This window comes from Oryctolagus cuniculus, chromosome 5 (assembly GCF_051225735.1).
Source record: "Oryctolagus cuniculus isolate XC-2025 breed Fujian yellow rabbit chromosome 5, ASM5122573v1, whole genome shotgun sequence".
Lineage (NCBI taxonomy): Eukaryota > Metazoa > Chordata > Mammalia > Lagomorpha > Leporidae > Oryctolagus > Oryctolagus cuniculus.
In genome coordinates, this window is record NC_142871.1 from 60666324 (window position 1) to 60688579 (window position 22256).

The 22256-nt window shown below is 41.4% G+C and overlaps 1 protein-coding gene across 5 annotated transcripts in view; it reads left to right on the forward strand.

The window, feature by feature from the left end:
* Positions 1–22256, forward strand: part of CDK19 (cyclin dependent kinase 19) — a 192383-nt gene that overhangs the window by 33400 nt on the left and 136727 nt on the right. For 2 of the 5 annotated variants that reach the window (XM_002714914.6, XM_089333816.1), the window contains exon 2: positions 21279–21354. In XM_002714914.6, coding sequence (XP_002714960.1) covers positions 21279–21354 — 76 coding nt within the window. Of the gene's footprint in view, positions 1–3630; positions 3693–4825; positions 4865–19831; positions 19864–21278; positions 21355–22256 lie in introns of all 5 variants that reach the window. The other 3 variants (XM_051854414.3, XM_051854412.3, XM_008263371.5) reach the window with 3 other exon arrangements.

Genomic DNA, 22256 nt, shown 5'->3' on the forward strand with positions numbered 1-22256 from the left:
GGCTGGTGCACTGCGGCCGGTGTACCGCGCTGATCCGATGGCAGGAGCCAGGTACTTATCCTGGTCTCCTATGGGGTGCAGGGCCCAAGCACCTGGGCCATCCTCCACTGCACTCCTGGGCCACAGCAGAGAGCTGGCCTGGAAGAGGGGCAACTGGGACAGAATCCGCCACCCCGACAGGGACTAGAACCCGGTGTGCCGGTGCCGCAAGGCAGAGGATTAGCCTAGTGAGCCACGGCGCCGGCCGATTCACTTTGTTTTTTAAAGATTTATTTTATTTTATTTGAAAGACAGAGTTACAGAGAGAGACAGAGACAGAGAGGTTTTCCCTCCGCTGATTCACTCCCCAGATGGCCGCAAGTGCTTGAGCTGCGCCAATCTGAAGCCAGGAGCCAGGAGCTTCTTCTGGGTCTCCCATGCGGGTTGCAGGGGCCCAAGGACTTGGGCCATCTTCTACTGCTATCCTAGGCCATAGCAGACAGCTGGATTGGAAGTGGAGCAGCCAGGATTACAACCGCGCCCATATGGGATGCCGGTGCTTCATGCCAGGGCGTTAACCCGCTGTGCCACAGTGCCGGCCCCAGGATTCACTTTCTAAAAAAACTATATAGAATGATGTTTTTAATGACGTGACAGTATACATTCCACTTTCATATTATCCCAGTACTTATAATGTCCCTTGCCAAGTCTTTAAAGATTTATTTTTATTATTTATTTGAAAGAGTTAGAGAAAGAGGGAGGGAGGGAGAGACAGATCTCTCCACTGGTTCACTCCCCAAATGGCCACAATGACTAGGGCTGGGCCAGGTCAGAGCCAGGAGCTTCTTCAAGGTCTCCCATGTAGGTGGGCCATTTTCCACTGCTTTCCCAGGCTCATTAGCAGAAGGCTGGATCAGCAGTGGCAGCTGGGACTCGAACTGGAACCCACATGAAATGCCAGTGTAGCAGACCGTGGCTTAATCCACTCTGACACAGTATTGGCCCCTTAGCCATGTCTTAACCACTAGCCAGATGCCTGCCACTCCCACTCACCAGTGTTACTGGACTGTTATTTGGATGTATGTTCTTTAATTTTCAGAACTTTATTTCGTTTATAAAATGAAAATATTTCTTTTAGTTTTGTATTATAAACATTCCCCATTTTGTTAGATATTTTGTTCAACAGTCACCTTGCTTTTAATTTTCCAAGAAAACATTGCAAGTGATGACAGCAGGGATGAGGAGCCTCTTCTGTTAAGAGCCATTTGGATGTTTATAACATCATTTCAGGCCATGCAAAATGATTAACTTAAAGATTAGCCTGCATAGATGTATTGAATTTGGAGTCCCACCTGCAGCTGCCTGGCAAGACCAGACCAAATGATTTTGTGGGTCTTATATGTCCTGTGGGCTGGATGTTCTGAACCCCCTGCATGTTCAGATACTTGAGAACATTTAAAATGTTGGCTTCTTACATGAAGATAGACATCTGGTTGGTGTGATTTTAATCCCACAGGCTGAATGATGCAGCGACTAAGAGCATGGCTCTGGTAGTGGTGTGGGTGTGAATTGCCACTTCTGGAAGGGTAGTAATAGTACCTGTCTCCTGGTTGTGAGGCCAAGTGAGTTAATGCCTGTAGAGCCCCCTCTTAGACTTGTGAATGGCACATGAGAAATAATACACATATTTTAGTTTTATTGGATGTGATTTTTCCTTTTGGTTTTTAGAATTACATGCAATATGCAAGTAGTTGTCATGTCTCAAATATAGTATGTCACAAGCACTAGCGTAGAGGAGGGGGTTGTCCAGAAGTTTTTTGGGAATTAAGAGGAGGTCTCTCTGAGGCAGGTTGTGCTGGGCAAATTGCCCAGTTCATTCTGTGGTATAGTCAGCAACTGAGGGACTGTGGCCTTATGCCTCTCATTTAGCCTTGACAACTATACCAGGCTCCTTTGGCCAGCTCAGCCTTTTTGCTTTGCTTTGTTGGATTTTCTCACACGGTTTCCCACCCCTGCCGCCACCCCCAACTTCCTTTGCTGAGCATTCCCTCTATTTAATAATTTTTATTAAGTTGCTAATTTAAGTCAAGTGCACTGGCTTAGATTTTTGCAGAACACATAGTTCTGATATTTAAAGCATTTTTGCTATCTTATTTTGTTTGATATTTAGTATAAATCTGAGGGAGCATGAAGGTGTCTTCATTGAATAACTGATTGTAGTGAAAGAGTAAGTGTCTGTATCATAAGACAATTAAGTTTTCTCACTTGATCTTGAACTCAAGTCACCTGACTTCGGGACCAACGTTTTATACTGTTTATTCCTTCACATACTGTTGTGTTTTAAGACAATGCTTTGTTCCTTCTTTTTAATTATTTGATGATACTTTTAAAGATTTATAAATATTGCCTGAAGATAGCATGTCATCCTTTTTACATTTAGTAACTAATAAAATTTACCTTATTCCTTTTTCTCATAACCCGCTATATCTTGTAGTCTTTTATCCCTACCACCAGAAAAGACTGAAACAAAATCTGAGGCCTAAATATTTTACTTGAGTACGTTCTTAATTTTTTACGTGGATGTTTTCTGGAAAGCCTTTCATGTTTCATGCTTATTTTTATTTTCTAATATTGGAGCAAGGTAAACTTTCTCCATGCTGCCTAGTGTTTATAGAGCACCTTGCTCATTTCAACATTACTGTCAGAATTGGATTATGTCTTCCCCATTGGGATAGCTTTACAGTGCTCCTTTTCCCTTTCTTCCTCTGCCTTTGTCCTCTTCTGGGGCTGTTTTTTAATTGTTTATTTTCTCTATTCCCAACAATTGCTGGTCCTAAGAAAATTATGTATCTTGAGCTGTAAGGCCCACTACACCCCATTTTGTGAAGTTTATTTTTCTTTAATTAATTTATTTTATATTCTCTTTGTATTTCTTGGTGTTCTCACATATTTTTAAAAACAGAATTGCTGGCTGGCGTCGCGGCTCAATAGGCTAATCCTCCACCTAGCGGCACCGGCACACCAGATTCTAGTACCGGTTGGGGCGCTGGATTCTGTCCCGGTTGCTCCTCTTCCAGTCCAGCTCTCTGCTGTGGCCCGGGAGTGCAGTGGAGGATGGCCCAAGTGCTTGGGCCCTGCACCCCATGGGAGACCAGGAGAAGCACCTGGCTCCTGCCTTCGGATCAGCGCAGTGCGCTGGCCGCAGCACGCCAGCCGTGGTGGCCACTGGAGTGTGAACCAACCGCAAAAGGAAGACCTTTCTCTCTCTCTGTCTTTCTCTTTCACTATCCACTCTGCCTGTCAAAAAAAAAAACAAACAAAAAAAAAACAAAAAAAAAACCAGAATTGCTACTTTCAATATATTCATACTTTGTTGTTTTAACTTTTTCCGGTAGTGTAATTCACTCTTTTGGTAAGCATATAAATTAGTTAAGGTTCAGCCTTGAATCTTTTCATAAAATTGGCTGCATAAGATATAATGAACTATGAATATTACCAATATATTATTGATTTGCTCATTGTCAAATCTAAAATTTGACTTCCTTGGCAGATATGTAGACTTGTAATAGGCATTTGGCATTTTATGTTTTGGGCAGTGCAACTGTAAATCTACATAAACTTCTCTGCCTTTTGCCTCTGCTGTGTTCATAGATTCCAGGAGGGCTTCGTGTATGGACCTCAAGCGTTGGAGGTAGCAGACTTTTCAGCAGAAGGTAAAGCAGAGTGTTGCCTTCTGGTGTCATTGTGTGTGTGTGCTGGGATGGGTATATGATAGGCGAGACTTTTTTATAGGTGTCATCGCAATATAATTTATAATGATGGACTAAATGAGTCACTTTCACAAAACTTAAAACCTAGTTAAAAACCTGTACAATTCTTTTCAGTATTACTAAACTGCATAAAAATAGGAAGCTTTAGGTAGGATTAAAGAGTATAAATTTCACTTTCTCTGCCATTTAATAAAGAGTAGGAGTGATAAAGAAAAGAGAGCATTAATGTAATGTATAATATGTACTGTGCAATTTTCTCAGACCTAGCTTCACTATGATCTCTTCCTGGGAACTTGTCCAAGTCATTATTCATATGTGTATCCTTCACTACTGCTGCTTTTACTGAGAGATTGCTTCACAATAGAGAGGCTGTGGATCCACAGACTCATGGCTGGAGGGTAGGCATTCCTGCTGCAGGCTCCATGGGCTAGAAATGTTGGCTTCCAATATGCTAATTACCTTTCTCTTCAGAACTCATTAATATGCTTTACTCTCAAGTTAGTTCTTGCTTCAGTAGAGAAACAAATACAACCCACGTACTTATAAAATATATTTTTATAGAGACCTTCTTATGAGTTACTTTTAAAGAAAATAATGTGATTAGAGATCAGGAATTTGGACATACTTTCATTGGGTAATTCTTTGATTTTTTTTAAAATGGAAATATTTTGCCATTTATGTTTCAGATATGGAAGATACTGCTTTCTGTGAATTTTTGCAAGCAACCATGAACTTTCTTCAGATAGTATTTGAGTAGAGATTTTTTTTTAAGATCTAAGGCAGCTAAACAGTACTGTACTCTTAGATGTAAATTTAATAATGTATCTAATGTTTAGATATATTCTGACTGAGAGCTAGAGGAGTGATTTTCTTATGAATTCTGGCAATTACATTTGTTTAACTAGGAAGTAGATACACAATACATCCAGGATGTGTATCTTATGTGAGGTTGGGTAGCAGCTATTCATTAAATCTCTGACCATGTGTCCAACACAGGATCATTCTATTTTAGTCAGCCAAGTTTCACTGTTTTGTTTTGTTTTTTTTTTTTTTTTTTTTCACTTCCTCCTCTTCAGAGAAGCTGAAGAGAGCTAAGCTTCAGGCTGTTTCTTGAGGTAAGCTACAATTTTACCTCCTAAGCCCTTTTGCCTTTCTTTTACTCTTTTCATCAGCCTTGTTGAGCCATGTTTTCTGTTTACTAGTGACAGATTGCAAGCTTTCGGGCCAGTTGGCTGTTTTCATCACAGTAGAATGACACTCTTTTTTAAAGATTTTTAAGTTTCTTTTTTTAAAGATTTATTTTATTTATTTGAGAGGCAGAGTCACAGACAGAGGGGGAGACCAGAGGAAGGTCTTCCATCTGCTGGGTTACTTCCCAAATGATTGCAACTGGCTGATCCGAAGCCAGCAGCTTCCTCTGGGTCTCCCATGTGGGTGCGAGGGTCTAAACCCTTTGGCCATCTTTCACTGCTTTCCCAAGCCGCAAGCAGGGAGCTGGATTGGAAGAACAGCTGGGACTTAAACCAGCACCCATTTGGGATACTGGCGTCGTAGACAGAAGCTTAACCTATTAAGCCACAGTGTGGAATTACGAACTCTTAACATTGCTTTAGATAATATGACTGTGGTTTGTTTTGTTATCTCTTTAGAATTTCAATAGATTATCCATAGGAAGACTCCCCATACAGTCTCTCCCCTTAGTTTCTATGAGAAAGATGGGATGTTATGGATGATTATTAAAACATTTTGCTAATTTATTTGAGAGATGGAGCGACTCAGCCTGAGACTGGAGCTAGGAAGCAGGAACTCAGTTCAGGTCTTCCATATGAATGACAGGGACCCAACTATTTGAGCCATAACCTGTTGCCTCCCAAGGTCTGCATTAACAGAAAACTGGAATTGGAAGCTGGAATGGGTATCAAATCTAGGTACGCTCATATGGGATGTGGGTGTTTTAACCATTGCCTTAATGTCTGTCCCTATAAAAATTTATTTATTTAAAATTTTTAATTGGGAGAGAGGTTTCCTGTCCACATTTCACTCCCCAAATGGCTGCAACAGCTTTGACTGGGCCAGGCTTAAGCAGGAACCTGGTACTCCATCCAGATCCTCCCTTTGAATGGTAGAGACCCAAGTCTTTGAGCCATCATCTGTTGCCTCATAGGGTACACGCTAATAGAGTGGAGCTGGGGATTAAACCCAGATACTTCAGGATGGGATGCTGGCATTCCAAACAGAGTTGTAACTGCTGTGCCAAATGTTCTCCCCAAAAAATATTTTTTTAAAAACTAATTTTTTTTAGAACAGCTTTAAGTTTGCAGAAAAATTGAATAGAAAGAATAGTTTCCATAACACCTCTCCCTAACTCCCTCCGCTCTTGTAGTATTAACATCTTGCTTTATTGTGATAGTTTGCTGTAATTGCTGAGCCAATAGTGATATATTATTTTTAACTATGTCTGTAGTTTGCATTATTCTTTTTTATATATTATATGGGTTTTGACAAATGCAAAATGACAAGTATATCATTACCGTATCATACAGAAGTTGTATGCTGTTGCTCTAAACAGCAGCTGTGTTCACACCTGTTCATCTAAGGTTTCCTCTTCTAGGGGCTTGACAACCACAGATTTTTTTTTCTGTTTTTATAGTTTTGCCTTTCTAGAATGTCATAGAGTTGGACTCATACAGTGTATAGCCTTTTCTATAAACAGATTGGCTTCTCTCACTTAGTGATAAGCATTTGTTATTCCTCTGTGTCTTTCCATGACTTGATAGTTCATTTCTTTTTAGTGCTGAATAATATTCCATTGTCTGGCTAAGGAAATTTATCCATTCAACTCCTGAAGGATATCTTGTTTGCTTCAGATTTTTAGCAGTCATGAATAAAGTTGCTGTAACACTGCTCTGCAGGTTTTTGTGTGGACATAAGTTTTCATCCTTTTCCAGCATATACCGATTGCTGGATCATATGGCAAGAGCACACTTAGTTGTGAAAAGAAAAAACAAAAACGCCAAATTGTCTTTCAAAGTAGTTATATCATCTTGCATTCCCACTAAGCACTGAATGAGGATTCTTGCTTCCTTGACTATATTTGGTGTTGCCAGTATTTTGGGTTTTAGCCATTCTAATAAGTGTGTAGTGATGTCTCATTGATATCTTAATTTGCAACCCTCTGATGACATATGATGTTGAGCATCTTTTCATATGCTTATTTCCCATCTGCCTGTCTTTGAAGAAGTGTCTGTTCAGGCCTTTGGCTAATTTTTAGATTGGATTGTCTATTGTTGTGGAATTTTAAGAGTTTTGGATACCAGTGTTTATCAGATGTTTGTTTGCAAATATTTTCTCCCAATGTATGCCTTGTCTTTATTTTCTTAATTGCTTATTTTCTGTGACTTTCATAGAGCGGAAATTTTTAGTTTTATCCAAGTCTGACTTTCCCGATTGAAAAACCAAAGAATTGTGTTTAAGTATTGTATTCAAAAGTCATTGCCAAATCCAAGGTTATCTAGGTTTTCTCCTTTGTTATCTTCTAGGGGTTTTATATTTGTGCATCAGTGAATCATTTTTAATTAATATTTGTTAAAGTATAGGCTCTGTGTATAGCTTCATTTTTTGCTTTTGTGTGTCCAAGTGTTTGGCACCATTTGTTGAAAAGACTGACGCTGGTGCCAGCATTGTTGCACCGTGGGTTAAGTTGCCACTTGTAATGCCAACATCCCGTATCAGAATGCTGATTTGAGGCCTGGCTGTTCTGCTTCTGATCTAGTTCTCTGCTCATGTACCTGGGAAAGCAGTAGAGGATAGCCCACATAGTTGGGCCCCTGCCAGCCACATGGAAGACCCAAATGTAATGCTTGGCTCCTGCCAGCCACATGGGAAACTGAGATGAAATTCATGGCTCCTGGTTTTAGCCTGGCCTTCACCTGGCTGTTCTAGCCATTTGGGGAGTGAACCAGCAGATGGATGATTTCCTTCTTTCTCTGTCTTCCTCTGTCTCTGTCAGTCTGCCTTTCAAATAAATCTATAAACAAGAAAAAGAGAAGATGACTGACCTTGTTCTAAGAATATCCTTTGTTCCTTTGTCAAGGATCAGGAGAATATATTTGTTTGGGTCTATTTCTGGGCTCTCTTGTTTTGTTTCATTGATCCTGTTTTTTCTTTCACCAATATCACACCATTTTGATTATTGAAGCTTTGTAATACATTTTGAAGTAGAGAAGTGTCAGTCAACTTTGTTCTTTTCTTCAGTATTATGTTGAATATTCTGGTCTTTTGCCTCTCTGTAGAAGCTTTAGAATCAGTCTGCCAGATCCACAAAATAACTGGCAGGGATTTTTTAAAAAGATTTATTTGAAAAGGTTACAGAGAGAGGTAGAGACAGAGAGAAAGAGGTCTTCCATCTGCTGGTTCACTTCCCAAATGGCCTCAATAGCCAGAGCTGAGCCGATCCAAAGCCAGGAGCCAGGAGCTTCTTCTGGGTCTCTCTCTTCTGGGGCCATCCTCCACTGCTTTCCCAGGTACATTAACAGGGAGCTGGATCAGAAGTGGAGCAGCTGGGACTCGGAACTGGTGCCCATATGGGATGCTGGTGCTGCAGACTGGGGCTTTAACCCACTGTGCCATAGCACTGGCCCCAGGGATTTTTTTTTTTTTAAATAAAGATTGATTTAAAAGTCAGAATGACACAGAGAGAGGGCAAGAGAGAGATCTTTCATCTGCCAGTTCACTCCCCAAATGCCTGCAACAGCCAGGGCTGGGCCATGCTGGGGCTAGGACCTCCATCTGGGTCTCCTATGTGGTGGCAGGAGCCCAAGTACTTCAGCCATCATTTCTTGCCTTTTCAGACACATTAACAGAGAGCTAGATTGGAAGTGGAGGAGCCAGAACTCAAATTGGGAATCTCACAGGGGATTCAGACATCCCTAGCATTGGCTTAACCAGCTGTGCCACAGTGCCCACCCCTGTGGCAGACTTTTTTTTTCTTGAATTTTAATTTGTATTTATTCTATCAGATCTATTGGCAGTATTATTATTTTTGAAAGCTTTTATTTAATAAATACAAATTTCATAGGTGCAGGCTTTTGGAATATAGCAATTCTTCCCCCAATACCCGCCATCCCATCCCTACTCCCATCCCACCTCCTACTCCCTCTCCCATCTCATGCGTCATTAAGATTCATTTTTAATTATCTATCTATCTATCTATCTATGAAGCTCAACTCTATACTAAGTAAAGATTTCAATTGTTTGCACCCACACAGACACACAAAGTATAAAATACAGTTTGAAGACTAGTTTTACTGTTAATTCTCATAGTACAACACATTAAGGACAGAGGTCCTGTGGGGAGCAACTCGGACTAGACTGTTACTGGAATTAAGACTTATTCTATGCATCTGCTCTCCCACAATATGACGCTGAGAAGGGAGTAACAACTTCTACGCAGCTGCCTCTCGCCAGCTTGAGTGATGACCTGCAGGAGCTGATCCTGCTCCTGATTGGAGGAGAGCAGCGTACTTGGCGTGTGGGTAGCAGAGTTGGGATTGGTGGAAGAGGACTATAAAGGAGGAGAGAGACAACATGCACCAGGAACATCTATCTGAAGGAACACCTGAGCATGCCGCTCCCCCGCAGAAGTGGGGAAAGTGGCAGGGGGAACCGCCCTTCCACGGAGGTGGAAGGGACGGTAGCCAACCCGGGAAGAACCAGCAGCAAACCCGGGAAGGGCTGAGCAGACAAAAGAACAGCGCAGGGTTTAGTGTCGTTCCTCCACGAAGAGGGGGAGCGACAAGGTCCTACATGGGGAATAAGTGCACAGTGACTCCTGTTGTTGATTTAACAATTGACACTCTTATTTATGACGTCAGTGATCACCCAAGGCTCTTGTCATGGCTGCCAAGGCTATGGAAGCGTCTTGAGTCCACAAACTCTGACATTATTTAGACAGGGCCATAATCAAAGTGGCCCTGTCTCTTCCCTTCAGAGAAAGGTACCTCCTTTGATGGTCCTGTCTTTCCACTGGGATCTCATCACAGAGATCTTTCATGTAGGCCTTTTTTGCCACAGTTTCTTGGCTCTCCATGCCTGAAATGCTCTCATGGGCTTTTTAGCCAGATCCGAATGCCTTAAGGGCTGAATCTGAAGCCAGAGTGCTGTTTAGGGCATTTGTCATTCTATGAGGGCACACATTTTAATTGGAATTATATTGAATCTTAAGTGATTTTTGTTTGGTGTTATTGTAAATGGTATTGTGCTTTTGATTCCCAATTCAATTTTTTCAATTGACTTTATGTTAACCTTATATTCTGCTACCTTGCTGTAATTGTTTATTAGTTCTAATGTGGATAATGAGTATATTCATTTTTTTAAATTTTTTTTAAAATTTTTTTGACAGGCAGAGTGGACAGTGAGAGAGAGAGACAGAGAGAAAGGTCTTCCTTTGCCGTTGGTTCACCCTCCAGTGGCCGCCGCGGGCGGCGCGCTGTGGCTGGCGCACCGTGCTGATCCTATGGCGGGAGCCAGGTACTTATCCTGGTCTCCCATGGGGTGCAGGGCCCAAGTACTTGGGCCATCCTCCACTGCCCTCCTGGGCCACAGCAGAGAGCTGGCCTGGAAGAGGGGCAACTGGGACAGAATCCGGCGCCCCGACCGGGACTAGAACCCGGTGTGCTGGCGCCGCAAGGTGGAGGATTAGCCTAGTGAGCCGCGGCGCCGGCAAGTATATTCATTTTTAATACAGATTGTTCCCGGTCGGGGTGCCGGATTCTGTCCCGGTTGCCCCTCTTCCAGGCCAGCTCTCTGCTGTGGCCAGGGAGTGCAGTGGAGGATGGCCCAAGTGCTTGGGCCCTGCACCCCATGGGAGACCAGGAAAAGCACCTGGCTCCTGGCTCCTGCCATCGGATCAGCGCGGTGCGCCGGCCGCGGCGGCCATTGGAGGGTGAACCAACGGCAAAGGAAGACCTTTCTCTCTGTCTCTCTCTCTCACTGTCCACTCTGCCTGTCAAAAAAAAAAAAAAAATACAGATTGTTGTCTCCCACAGAGATAGAAATACTAAGCAGAGACTGGTGTCGTATGCAAATAGGAACAGTTTATTTGGCAATGAGAGGATAAACATACATTCGTGTGTGAGTGTGGGGCACCCCACACAGAGAAATACCCAACGTGAGTGGGCTGAAGGATTGCCCATAAGCTAGAGAGAAAGGAAAATGAAAATAGTATCTATTACTGAGAAGGTCCTAGAGTGGCCCGAGGTAGAAAGCGAAAACGGGAGCAGTACCTCTAAGCGAAGCCATGGTGGAAAGAGACCTCTTTCCCACCTTCTACCTCTTTTTATAATGAAGAGGGTGGTACCCCAATTGGATATGCAAATGGGAGGGGGTCTTAGCCTGTGCCTTAGCCCCAGAGGCAACAAATGCATCGTAGGAAGGTGGGTATATTAAATCTACAGTTAGAGACAGCATTGTTTTCTAGGGATTTCAGCTTGCATAAAGTAACTTCCTGCCTACTTATCCCACATCAGTTCCAGGAGTTCAGTGATTCTTCAGCGTTTTCTCCATGGAGATGACCATGTCATCTGCACAGTTGTATTTCTTTTTCCCTAATCTATACCTTTTATTTCCTTTTCTCATGCATAAGTGGGGACTTTTAGTCTGATGTTCATTAGCAGTGGTGAGTCTGGACAGCCTTGCCTTGGTGCTTAGTTTCTCTCTGTGGAGTGTGATAATCTCGAGTATCTGATTCAGTAGTATAAACAATGGAATACACTGCTCGGAGCAGATCACAGGACTCCAGCCCTCCCTTCCCTTTGCCTCAACTACTATGGGAAAGACAGGATTAAATGGATGATTATAAAAGTATTTCACATGATGGGATTCAGGCAGTTTTTCATATAGTACCTTATACGTAATGACTGTGCACATTACTGTTTCTCTACTCTTTTGTGATATCCTACAGGCCAATGATTATACCTTAAAACATTTTTACAAACCTTTTAGTATCTAGTATGCACTTCAGTACACATAACTGTCATGTAACGGAAACTTAATTCTAGACTCTTCCTGTAAATCTCCGTCTTGTTACAAGAGGCAGAGAGCCAATCATGTTGGTCGTCTAATCCGTTAACTAGTTCGTTAGGTAATTAGCTTTTAGCTGCAAAGTATTGTGTGGGCTACAAAGACATATAATGATACCTTCTTTCGGGAAATGGATTCTCTGTCGCAATGTTAATTTCAAATACTGTATCCCATTTTTACTGATATATATTTGTCAAAAACTTGTATTAATGTGTCTCTTCCTGGGCATTCTAATTGAAATGTGTAATTGTAGACTGCTTTTATACTCTATGAAAGTTTACAGTTTTGATGCAGGAACTGACTTTTTTTTTGAAAGGCTGTGGTGAGGATCAGATATGTTAGTGTGTTTTTTAAAAAGATTTATTTATTTAGCCGGCGCCGTGGCTCAATAGGCTAATCCTCCACCTTGCGGCGCCGGCACACCGGGTTCTAGTCCCGGTCGGGGCGCCGGATTCTGTCCCGGTTGACCCTCTTCCAGGCCAGCTCTCTGCTATGGCCAGGGAGTGCAGTGGAGGATGGCCCAGGTGCTTGGGCCCTGCACCCCATGGGAGACCAGGAAAAGCACCTGGCTCCTGGCTCCTGCCATCGGATCAGCGCGGTGCGCCGGCTGCAGCGGCGGCCATTGGAGGGTGAACCAACGGCAAAGGAAGACCTTTCTCTCTGTCTCTCTCTCTCACTGTCCACTCTGCCTGTCAAAAAAAAAAAAAAAAAAAAAAAAAAAAAAAAAAAAAAAAAGATTTATTTATTTGAAAGGCAGAGAGAGAGAGAGAACTCTTCTTCCACTGGTTCATTCCTCAAATGGCCACAGTGGCCTAGGCTGGGCCAGGCTCAACACAAGAGCCAGGAGCTCAATGTGAGTCTCCTACTTGGATGGCAGGGATTTGGGTCACCCTCTGCTGCCTTCCCAGGCACATTAGCGGGAAGCTGGATAGGAAGCAGAGTAGCTGGATCTCCAACTGGCACTGCAGTATGGTATGCAAGTGTCATAAATGGCAGCTTAACCCACGGTGCCACAGTGCTGGTCCCAGAACTGACATTTATTGAGCCTATAGTAGAAGGTGCTAGATACTGTGCTTGGTGCTTTACATGTGTGATCTCATTTATCTTCAGATGAATTTTACAAGGTAAACATGCAAAAACTGATTGTATGAGGGTGTAAGTAATTTATTGGCCATTGACTTAATATAGTAGGTAAAGTATATGGTTTCATAGCTCAAGCCCTTATCTCCCACACTATAGCGAGGTTACCATACAAAGTGGTGCATGATGTGTGCCATGTGTAGAGAGCAGAGATGCACTTGGTGACTGCTGAGAAGAAAGCTTTGTACTCAGGTGAGTGTCTTCACACATAATTTCTGGGAACTGTGGCCTTGTGTGATGGATAGCAAGAATAAAGTTTAGTCAGTGTAGAGAAGACGGAGGACCCAAAACTGTATTTTCTGATTGATACTATAAAAAATTTCTACTGTAGTAATGAAATGCACTATAACAAGTTTTTCTTTTTTTCTTTTTTAAAGATTTATTTGGAAAGTCAGAGAGAGAGGGAGAGACCGAGAGAGAGAAAGATCTTCCATCTTCTGGCTCACTCCCCAGATGGCCATAACTGCAGTGCTGGGCTGAAGCTGGGTACTAGGAGCTGTTTCTGGGTCTCCCATGTGGGTGGCAGGGGCCCACTTAGGTCATCCTAAGTACTAAGGTCATCTTCTGCTGCTTTTCCCCAACCACCAGCAGGGAGCTGAATTGGAAGTGGAACAACTGGGACCCAAACAGGCACCCATATTGGTGGCGTTGCAGGCAGTGGCTTCACCTCCAATGCCATAACACTGACCCCCAAATTTTGTCTTTTTTTTTTTTTGTTGTTGTTGTTTTAGATTTACTTATTTGAAAGGATTTACTTATCTGAAAGACAGAGTTACAGAGAAGCAAAGGGAGAGGGAGGGAGAGAGAGCTTACTTTTTTTAAAATATATTTATTTATTTGAGATGTAGAGTTACAGAGAAAGGGAGAGATAGAAAGGTCTTCCATCTGCTGGTTCAGTCCCCAGATGGCTGGAGGGGGTGGGGAGGAGGAGAGAGAAAGAGAGGGAGGGAGGGAGGGAGGAGAAGGGGGAGGAAGAGGGAGACGGAGAGAAAAGAAAAAAGAAGTCTTCTGGTTTTGTTTTGTTTTGAGGTAGATATCTTTTGTCTGCTAGTTCACTCCCCAAATGGCTGCAATGGCTAGGGCTGGACCAGGCTGAAGCCAGGAGCCAGAAGCTTTATCTGTTTCTCCCACACAGGTGCATGGGCTCATACACTTGGCCTGTCTTGCATTACTTTCTCAGGAGCCTTAACGTGGGGCTGCACTGGAAATGGAGTAGCTGGGACTCCAACCAGCTCCAATATGGGATGCTGACGCTGCAGGCAATGACTTTATCCACTGTGCCACCGTGCTGGCCCCCATCTTGTTTATTTTTAAATAAGGACCCCTCTCCTCCGTTTTTCTCTTAATCCAGATAATTTCTCCTTAACTTGCATATGTCATATTGAGCATGGAAGAGTAGATCATAGGACCATTGTATAACTCCCATGTTACCAATCCCCAGTCTCTGTGCACTGGGTTTGCACAGTCAGTGCAGCAGAAACTGAGCTTATGGGGGAAAATGGGAGATCCCAGCATCCTGAGAAAAACATCTTTCTAAGATCAAGTATATTTCATTAATTACTTCCCATATCTCACTTGGCTAAGTACCCCACAATTACTCATTAACATGCTGAAAAATATGGTGTCACAAAGGCTTCTAGGTGGTGCCATGTTTTTGGTGAACTTAATATTTAGATGAGAGGAGAAATTAGTATCTAGGGACTCAATTTGAGTTTCCCAAATGGGTAGCAGGGACTCAACTGTGTAAGCCATCACCTGCTTCATAGTCTACTTGGGAAATAGTATGTCCAAAATGAATTTTTTCTGTGCCTGCAAACTGGCTCATTGGTAGTATATTTTCTCCCTCTCCACCCTTCCCTTTACTTCTCTTTTTCCCTCTCTCTCTTTCTGGTAAATGGCTGCAATTTCACTGAGACAACATTATGGCTAGAAATCTCAGTCGTCTTCAGCACTTTGGCTGTCTGCTACAGGAGTATATAAATGTATACACATTTATTCATCAAACATTTCTTGAATGCCTACAATGTGTCTGAATATATTTGGCCACAATAAATAATTCCCTCTCTGGAATATCTCTTAATCCATTCTTTGCATTCCTACTGTGTTTACTGTAACTTTGATCTACATCTACACTCCCCAGACATCTGCAGTGGTCTCTGTCCCTACAGCTGTAAAGTCTCTGATCTTTGAAATGTAGCTTCTGTTTAACTAGAATACCTGTTTATTCCTCTTGCTGGATAAACTCTGCTGGCTTCCCATTTTACCCAGGAAAAAATGCATTTTCCAGTATACTATTCAAAACTGTGCCCATCCTATCTTCTTTGCTTTCTTTATGTATTACTTCCTCTGTTGTATTCTCACCATACTTGTCTTCTGCCTGTTTATTGATGATAACATGGATTTTAATGTTCAGACTTTGTCCATACATTTCTGGTGTCTGTAAGGCCCTGCCATCTGCTTAATGGAATCTCACTCATCTCTTGAGGCTTTCTGAATGTTGCCTTTGAATGTTAATTACTGATAGGCTCCCTAACTCCCTGTTCCACCAGAACCAAGCCTTCTTCCCATTCTTTGTCTGTTAACACTTTGTAAGTGCATTTGTTTTTATTATTATTTTAAAGATTTATTTATTTGAAAGAGTTACAGAGAGGTAGAGGTAAGAGAGAAAGAGAGGTCTTCCAACTGCTGGCCCACTCTCCAGATGGCCTTAATGGCCGGAGCTGAGCTGATCCGAAGCCAGGAGCCAGGAGCTTCTTCCAGGTCTCCCATGCGGGCGCAGGGGCCCTAGGACTTGGGCCATCTTCTACTGCTCTCCCAGGCCATAGCAGAGAGCTGCATTGGAAGCGGAGAACCAGGACTCAAACTGGTGCCCATATGGGACTGCAGGTGGCACTGCTGGTGGTGGCTTTACTCCATAAGCCACAGTGCCGGCTCCTTGCAGGTATATTTGTTAAAGCACTTACCATAAGGTATCCTTCCTAGCTTGTGTGTCTGTCTGTAAAGATTAACAGGGGAAAGGATTGTCTTGCTCTTTCTTCTGTTCCACTGTTCACAGTGCTTGGCACAAAGCATACTTAGTAAAATATTTCTGAAATAAATGTCTGGTATCACTGTATTAGTTGCATTTAAAAATTATTTTTAGTGTGTATTTTAAAAATATTGGGTTCCAGGGGAGATAGAACACATTCCCAAGTCCTGCCTCACTCCCCATTGACTGTAATGGCTGGGATCAGAGTCTGGGGCCAAGACCAAAATCTAGATCTCTTGTCAGAGGTGGGAACCCATTTACTTCAGTCACCATTACAGCCTCACAGGATTCATTGTCAGGAGGCTGGAGTCAGGTGCTAGAGCCAGGAATTGAACCCAGGGACTCTGAGATGGAATGTGGGCACCTTACCTCTAGACTAAATACCTGTTCCCTATGTTACGTTCTGTAGCAAGTAAATTTGAATTGACATTCATATATCAAAAAACATGATTTACACTAAATATTCACTAGGGAGTGCATTTTATACAACTCCCTTAATTATTTGTTTTAAGCTTAGCTCTTTTTAAATAAGATTTATTTTGAAAGAGAGAGGGACACACTCACACACACACACACACACGCGCGTGCATGCACACACACATCTTCCATCCGCTGGTTCACTCTTCAGATGGCCACAACTGCAAGTAGTGCTGATCCAGACAGGAGCCAGGAGCTTCTTCTGGGTCTTTCACATGGGTGGCAGGGTCCCAAACACTTGGGAAATCTGCTGTTTTTCACAGGCTATTAGCAAGGAGATGGATTGGAAGTGGAGCAGTGGGGGCAGGACCCGGCATATGGGATTCTGGCACTGCAGGCAGTGGCCAACAATGCTGGCCCCAAGCTTAGCACATTTTATGTCTGAACTCTTAAGTTTTTACTGCAGATAAATTTATTTTAATTCATTCATTGATAATAAGAATTTGCCAGTTTTAGAAACAAACATTAAATATTGCTAACTTTTGATAATATATTTATCAGTGCTACATTAAATCTGGTATTTTTGAAGTGCATTTACATGAAAATAGTTGTTAACTGGAGCAGATGTTTTGTCACTATAGTTAAGCCACCATTTAAGACATTCCAAATCCATATCGGAGTGCCTGGGTTTGTGTCTCACCTCTACTTCTTTTTTTCTTTTTTAAAGATTTATTTATTTAAAAGTCAGTGAGAGAGATATCGAGATAGATATCTTCTTACTGCTGGGTTACTTCCCAAATTGCTGCCATGGGATAGGGCTGGGTCAGCCCAGAGCCAGAAATACCATCTGGGTCACCCACATGGTAACAGGGACCCAAGTGCTTGGACCATCATCCATTGCTTTCCCAGGTGCATTAGTAGGGAGCTGGATTGGAAGCAGAGCAGCTGGGACTCAAACTGCTACTTTAATATGGGATGCCAGTGTTGCAGATGGTGGCTTAACCTGCTGTGCCATGATGCTGGACCCTCACCTTCATTTCTTTCTTTCTTTCTTTCTTTTTTTTTTTTTTTTAAAGATTTTATTTATTTATTTGAGAGGTAGAGGTACAGACAGTGAGAGGGAGAGACAGAAAGTCTTCCGTCTGTTGTTTCACTCCCCAAATGGCCGCAATGGCTGGGGCTGTGCTGATCGGAAGCCAGGAGCGAGGTGCTTCCTCCTGGTCTTCCACACGGATGCAGGAGCCTAAGGATTGGGCCATCTTCCACTGATTTCCCAGGCCATAGCAGAGAGCGGGACTGGAAGAGGAGCAGCCGGGACCAGAACCGGCGCCCGTATGGGATGCTGGTGCCACAGGTGGAGGATTAACCTACTGCGCCATGGCGCTGGCCTCTCACCTTCATTTCTGATCCAACTTCCTGCTAATGCACTCCCTGAGAGGTAGCAAGTGATCGCTGAAGTGCTTACATTCCTGCTGTCCCCATTGGAGACCTAGATGGAGTTAGCTTCAGCATGACTCAGCTCTGGCTGTTTGCAGGCGTTTGGGAAGTAAACCTGCAGATATGTGCCTTTCAAATAAATAAATAACTCTTTGTTCCTTTAAAATAAATAAAAATAAAATTTAAAACAGTTACTGACTAGAAAGTTTGAGGAAATATCAATATATTAATAAGACTTGAAGTGTTAGAGAAACACTGATGAACTTTGTTTATAAGTGAATTCAGTTCAGTGAATTTTTTATAATTTTAAAGGCTTTAAAATAGTAAATGTTTATCTGAATTGGAATTCTGAATAAAGAAAATGTAAGATTAAGATTTATTTTTTAAAGATTTATTTATTTATGTGAAAGTAAGAGTCAGAGAGAGAGAGAGAGAGAGAGGGAGAAATCTTCCATCTGCTGGTTCACTCTCCAAATGGCTGCAAAGCCAGGATCCAGGAGCTTCTGGTCTTCCCATGTGGGTGACAGGGGCTGAAGCACTTCAGCCATTTTCAGCTGCTTCTCCTAGATCATTAGCAAGGAGCTGGATCAGAAGTGGAACAGCTGGAACTTTAACCAGCATCCATATGGGATGCCAGCATTGCAGGCAGCAGCTTTATCTGCTATACCACAACTCTGGCCTTGAAATTTTTTTTTTTTTTTTTGAGAAGTAGATATATTAGTGAATCAATTTGTGGAAAAAAAAAAAGAGGTTAACTAAATAAAGAAATGAAAGCAAAACCACAACTAAACTGTTATCAGATTTATGTATTGCAAGGGAACTCTGACCTTAAAGAATATATTTTGGTGAGGGTAAGAGATTGAGTTGCTGAAATATTTTGTAGAATTGAGGGCTCCTAGAAGGGGCATTTACCTGGAGTGAGAAGAACAGGGCTTTCCTGCCCCGTGTACCCAGTCATTGAAGTATCTCTGGACATTGTGGTAAAGAGCATGTCATCAGCCTTCATATAAAAGTATTGGCATCCACTCAAGGGTTGACATTGACACTGACTCCCGGTGCCTGGGAGTCCCAGACACCCTCTGGGACCTTACCCCTTCTTCATGTGGTGACTCTCCCAGGTGCCACATCATCACTCGCCCCCTGACAGGTAGTGTACAAAAGAGAAATGGAAATGACATATGTATTCTCTTTAATTTTCAACTTAAAAGCTGCAAGAAATCTTAAAATTGAAGATTTCTGAGTTTTTTATTAATGCAACAGATGGAAGTTATATTTAAATCTATTAAGTGAAATAATTACTGGGTTTGTTCCATGTTCCTGTTCATGTAATTCAGAGTAAGAGGCTTGGTTCTATTCTGCTCAAGCTTTCAAATTCCTTTCACAGCCTGGATGTGAAATTCAAAAGCCATTAATGTGATGTGTTAATTTTGCACTTTTTGACTTGCTGCAAAAAAAAAAAACAAAAAAAAAAACAAAAAAAACCCTTAAGTTTCCATAGCAACGAGAATCCATCCAGATTGTGTAATATTCTATATAGTATTAAAAATAAAACTATGCAATTATATGAGATTCTGGAGCACTTCATTTAGGGGAATTGGTGTTTGAAATACTACTGTTGAAAAAGAATTGTGGTTGCATGCGAAAAGTTTGTCAGAAAGCTTTTGTAATTTTGTTTCAAAAATTTACTAGGCCTAACTGTTCAGTAATTGATAGCTGGTGGTTAACTGTTGAGTGTATAAAATATGCACCGTAAGCATTGTGGCGGAGCCCCTTAGGCATGAGTCCTCTTGCACGCCTTCCCAAACCTGCCTGGAAGGCAGAGTGAGGGCCTGTGCTTCCACACGTCCAGCTTCTCAGTGGCTCCTGAGAGGTCTGAAAATGTCTAGTTTCATGTTTGGGAGAAAACAGATGGAAAAAGAGGGGGAAAATGATCTCTTAAGCTTCCCTAATTTCTGACTTTGCTCTTTAAAATATGTTTCAGCTGTCACTGTGAAAATACTAAAGATTCTTTCAGTAAGTAGATAGTTCCAAATTACTTAATTGTTTTTTCCCTTTTCCCTCCTAATCCTAATTTAAAAGGCACTATAATACTGGCATTAAAGTCAATTAATATAACTTCCTGCATCTCAACACAGCTGTTTATGGTTTTTTTTGTGTGTGAGTTTCAACAGATATATGGCTGTATGTGTTTTTTATATAGTATAATTTGCATATTTTCTTAGTATTAAACATTTTCCATATTTTTAATGACCACCATGGCCATCTTCTTAATAATTACAGCACCCTCTATCTTGGTGCTATCTTTGGTGTGTTTTCTGTTTATCAAAATGCTGGCTGTTTATTTCGTGAATGCTGTTTATTAGAAGAGAAGTGGATATAATTTTTAAACAATTATGGGAAAAGGTGACCATAATTATTTGTTCAAACCATAGATGATTGTGAAAAATCTTCAAAAGACACATAAAGTGATGTTTTAGTAAATGCATTATGGGGGCTGGTGTTGTGGCACTGAGATAAAGCTGCTGCCTCTGATGCACTGGACAAAACCATGACATGGAAATACCTCACTGAGGTAGACTGGGAGGCCATGGATCATGACTGTGTTTCCAGATCCTTCACTCTGAAACCCATTAGAGTGTTTATCTGGGGTGTTTGGTTGTCCTGGGTCACGACCCTGAGGATGCTTACTGTGATGTTCTCGCTACTCATCTGATTGTATTTTTATGCCACATATCTCCACTGTTGAGCTGCTGTCTTCCATGGTTAATCACTCAGGAAAACACCGATGTTCTCCAGAATTTCTAAGCCTATCTTCTCGTGTTTGGAAAATTTATTGTAATTGCTGGATTTCTTCTAGGGTTGCTGAGAACAATTTTTTTTAAGGGGTTCTAAAAGGTTTTAAAGGCTTTGGTTGAAGTGTTAGGGCTTTTGAGTGTCCTGTATGCTAGATGAGAGCCAGTGTATTCCAATGGCTTCTTTCTCTTACAAATGATTCTCATACGATGAAATCACTTTAAATGGATCCAGGGGTTTATTTCTGCCAGTTATTTTGGTAGCGAGTGTTTATAGCAGAATGCTTTCATAGACTCCAGATAATTAAGACAGGAGTGGAATTATCTTGCAATATGTTTGAGTTTATATTTATGCTTGTTTACTCTTTGAAACTAGTGCTGTGTTTAGTATCCTGTTTCAATTTTGAATTTTGTGTTTTGGCTCTGTCTGGTGTTTTCATTGTGTCATGAATTTCTTTTGGTATTTCATATTTCCGTAATTGAGATATTATAAAAAATAATAAAAAGTGCATGGCATAGGGTATTTGCATATTACTGAAAGAATAAGTGCATTCTAGTTGTTTTGGCAGTTATAATTTTGAATCTGAAGGTAATATATGGAAAAGTAAAAAAAATTTTTTTGTTGTTCATGTGCAGAAAAGATGAAAAGGAGTATGCACTGAAGCAGATTGAAGGCACAGGAATATCCATGTCGGCTTGTAGAGAGATTGCAGTAAGTACAAATACAATCATCTATTTTATTGTTGGTATTGGTGATGGTTTAATATGAAAAAGTTTCATTGACATATACAATGCATGGTATTTCGCAGATGTCAATTAGTGTATGGATACTTTAGGATGAGAAAATTTGTATAAACTTAATTACTTGGGGTTCACTCCCCAAGTGACTGTAACAGCCAGATTTGAGCCAGGCTGAAGCCAAAAGCCAGGAACTCCATCCTGGTCTTCACATGGGTACAAGAGTGGTTCTCTGCTGGCTTCTCCAGATGTGTTAGCAGGGAGCTGGATGGGAAGCAGAATGGCCAGGACCTGAACTGGCACTCCTTTATGGGAGGCTGGCATTACAAGTAGTGGCTTAATCTGCAGCATCACATCACCACTCCTGATCTTACACATTTTAAACACCTTTTCTGAAGTATATAATTTAGTGATAAATTTTACTGGTCACCAGAAAAGTAAGATCATAATTATTGGATAATCCCTTAAAGATAGATTCTTCTCCCAACTCTCTTTTATATGGCACACTGGTACATCTAAGAAATGATTGGCTATAAGAATACCTAACATTTACTCAGGGTTTACTAGGTAGCAGAAGTACTAAGTATTTTACGTGTTCATTTAATTTTCACAATAATCTTGTGAAACAAATAGTTACATGCCCATTTTATACATCAGAAAACAGGGAAAACCATAATTATGGCTTCGAAAGCTTATTATTATATTATTACCTTCTTTAATAAAGGTTGCTAATTAGGGCTTTATCATGATATTGTATCTGTTAGGGATTTCTGTCTGTTATTAAATATTTAAGTGTAATTTTTAAATTCTTAAATAATTGTTTATGTTGTCCACTAAAGATTTCTGCTCTAATTTAAAAACTATTATATGAATAAC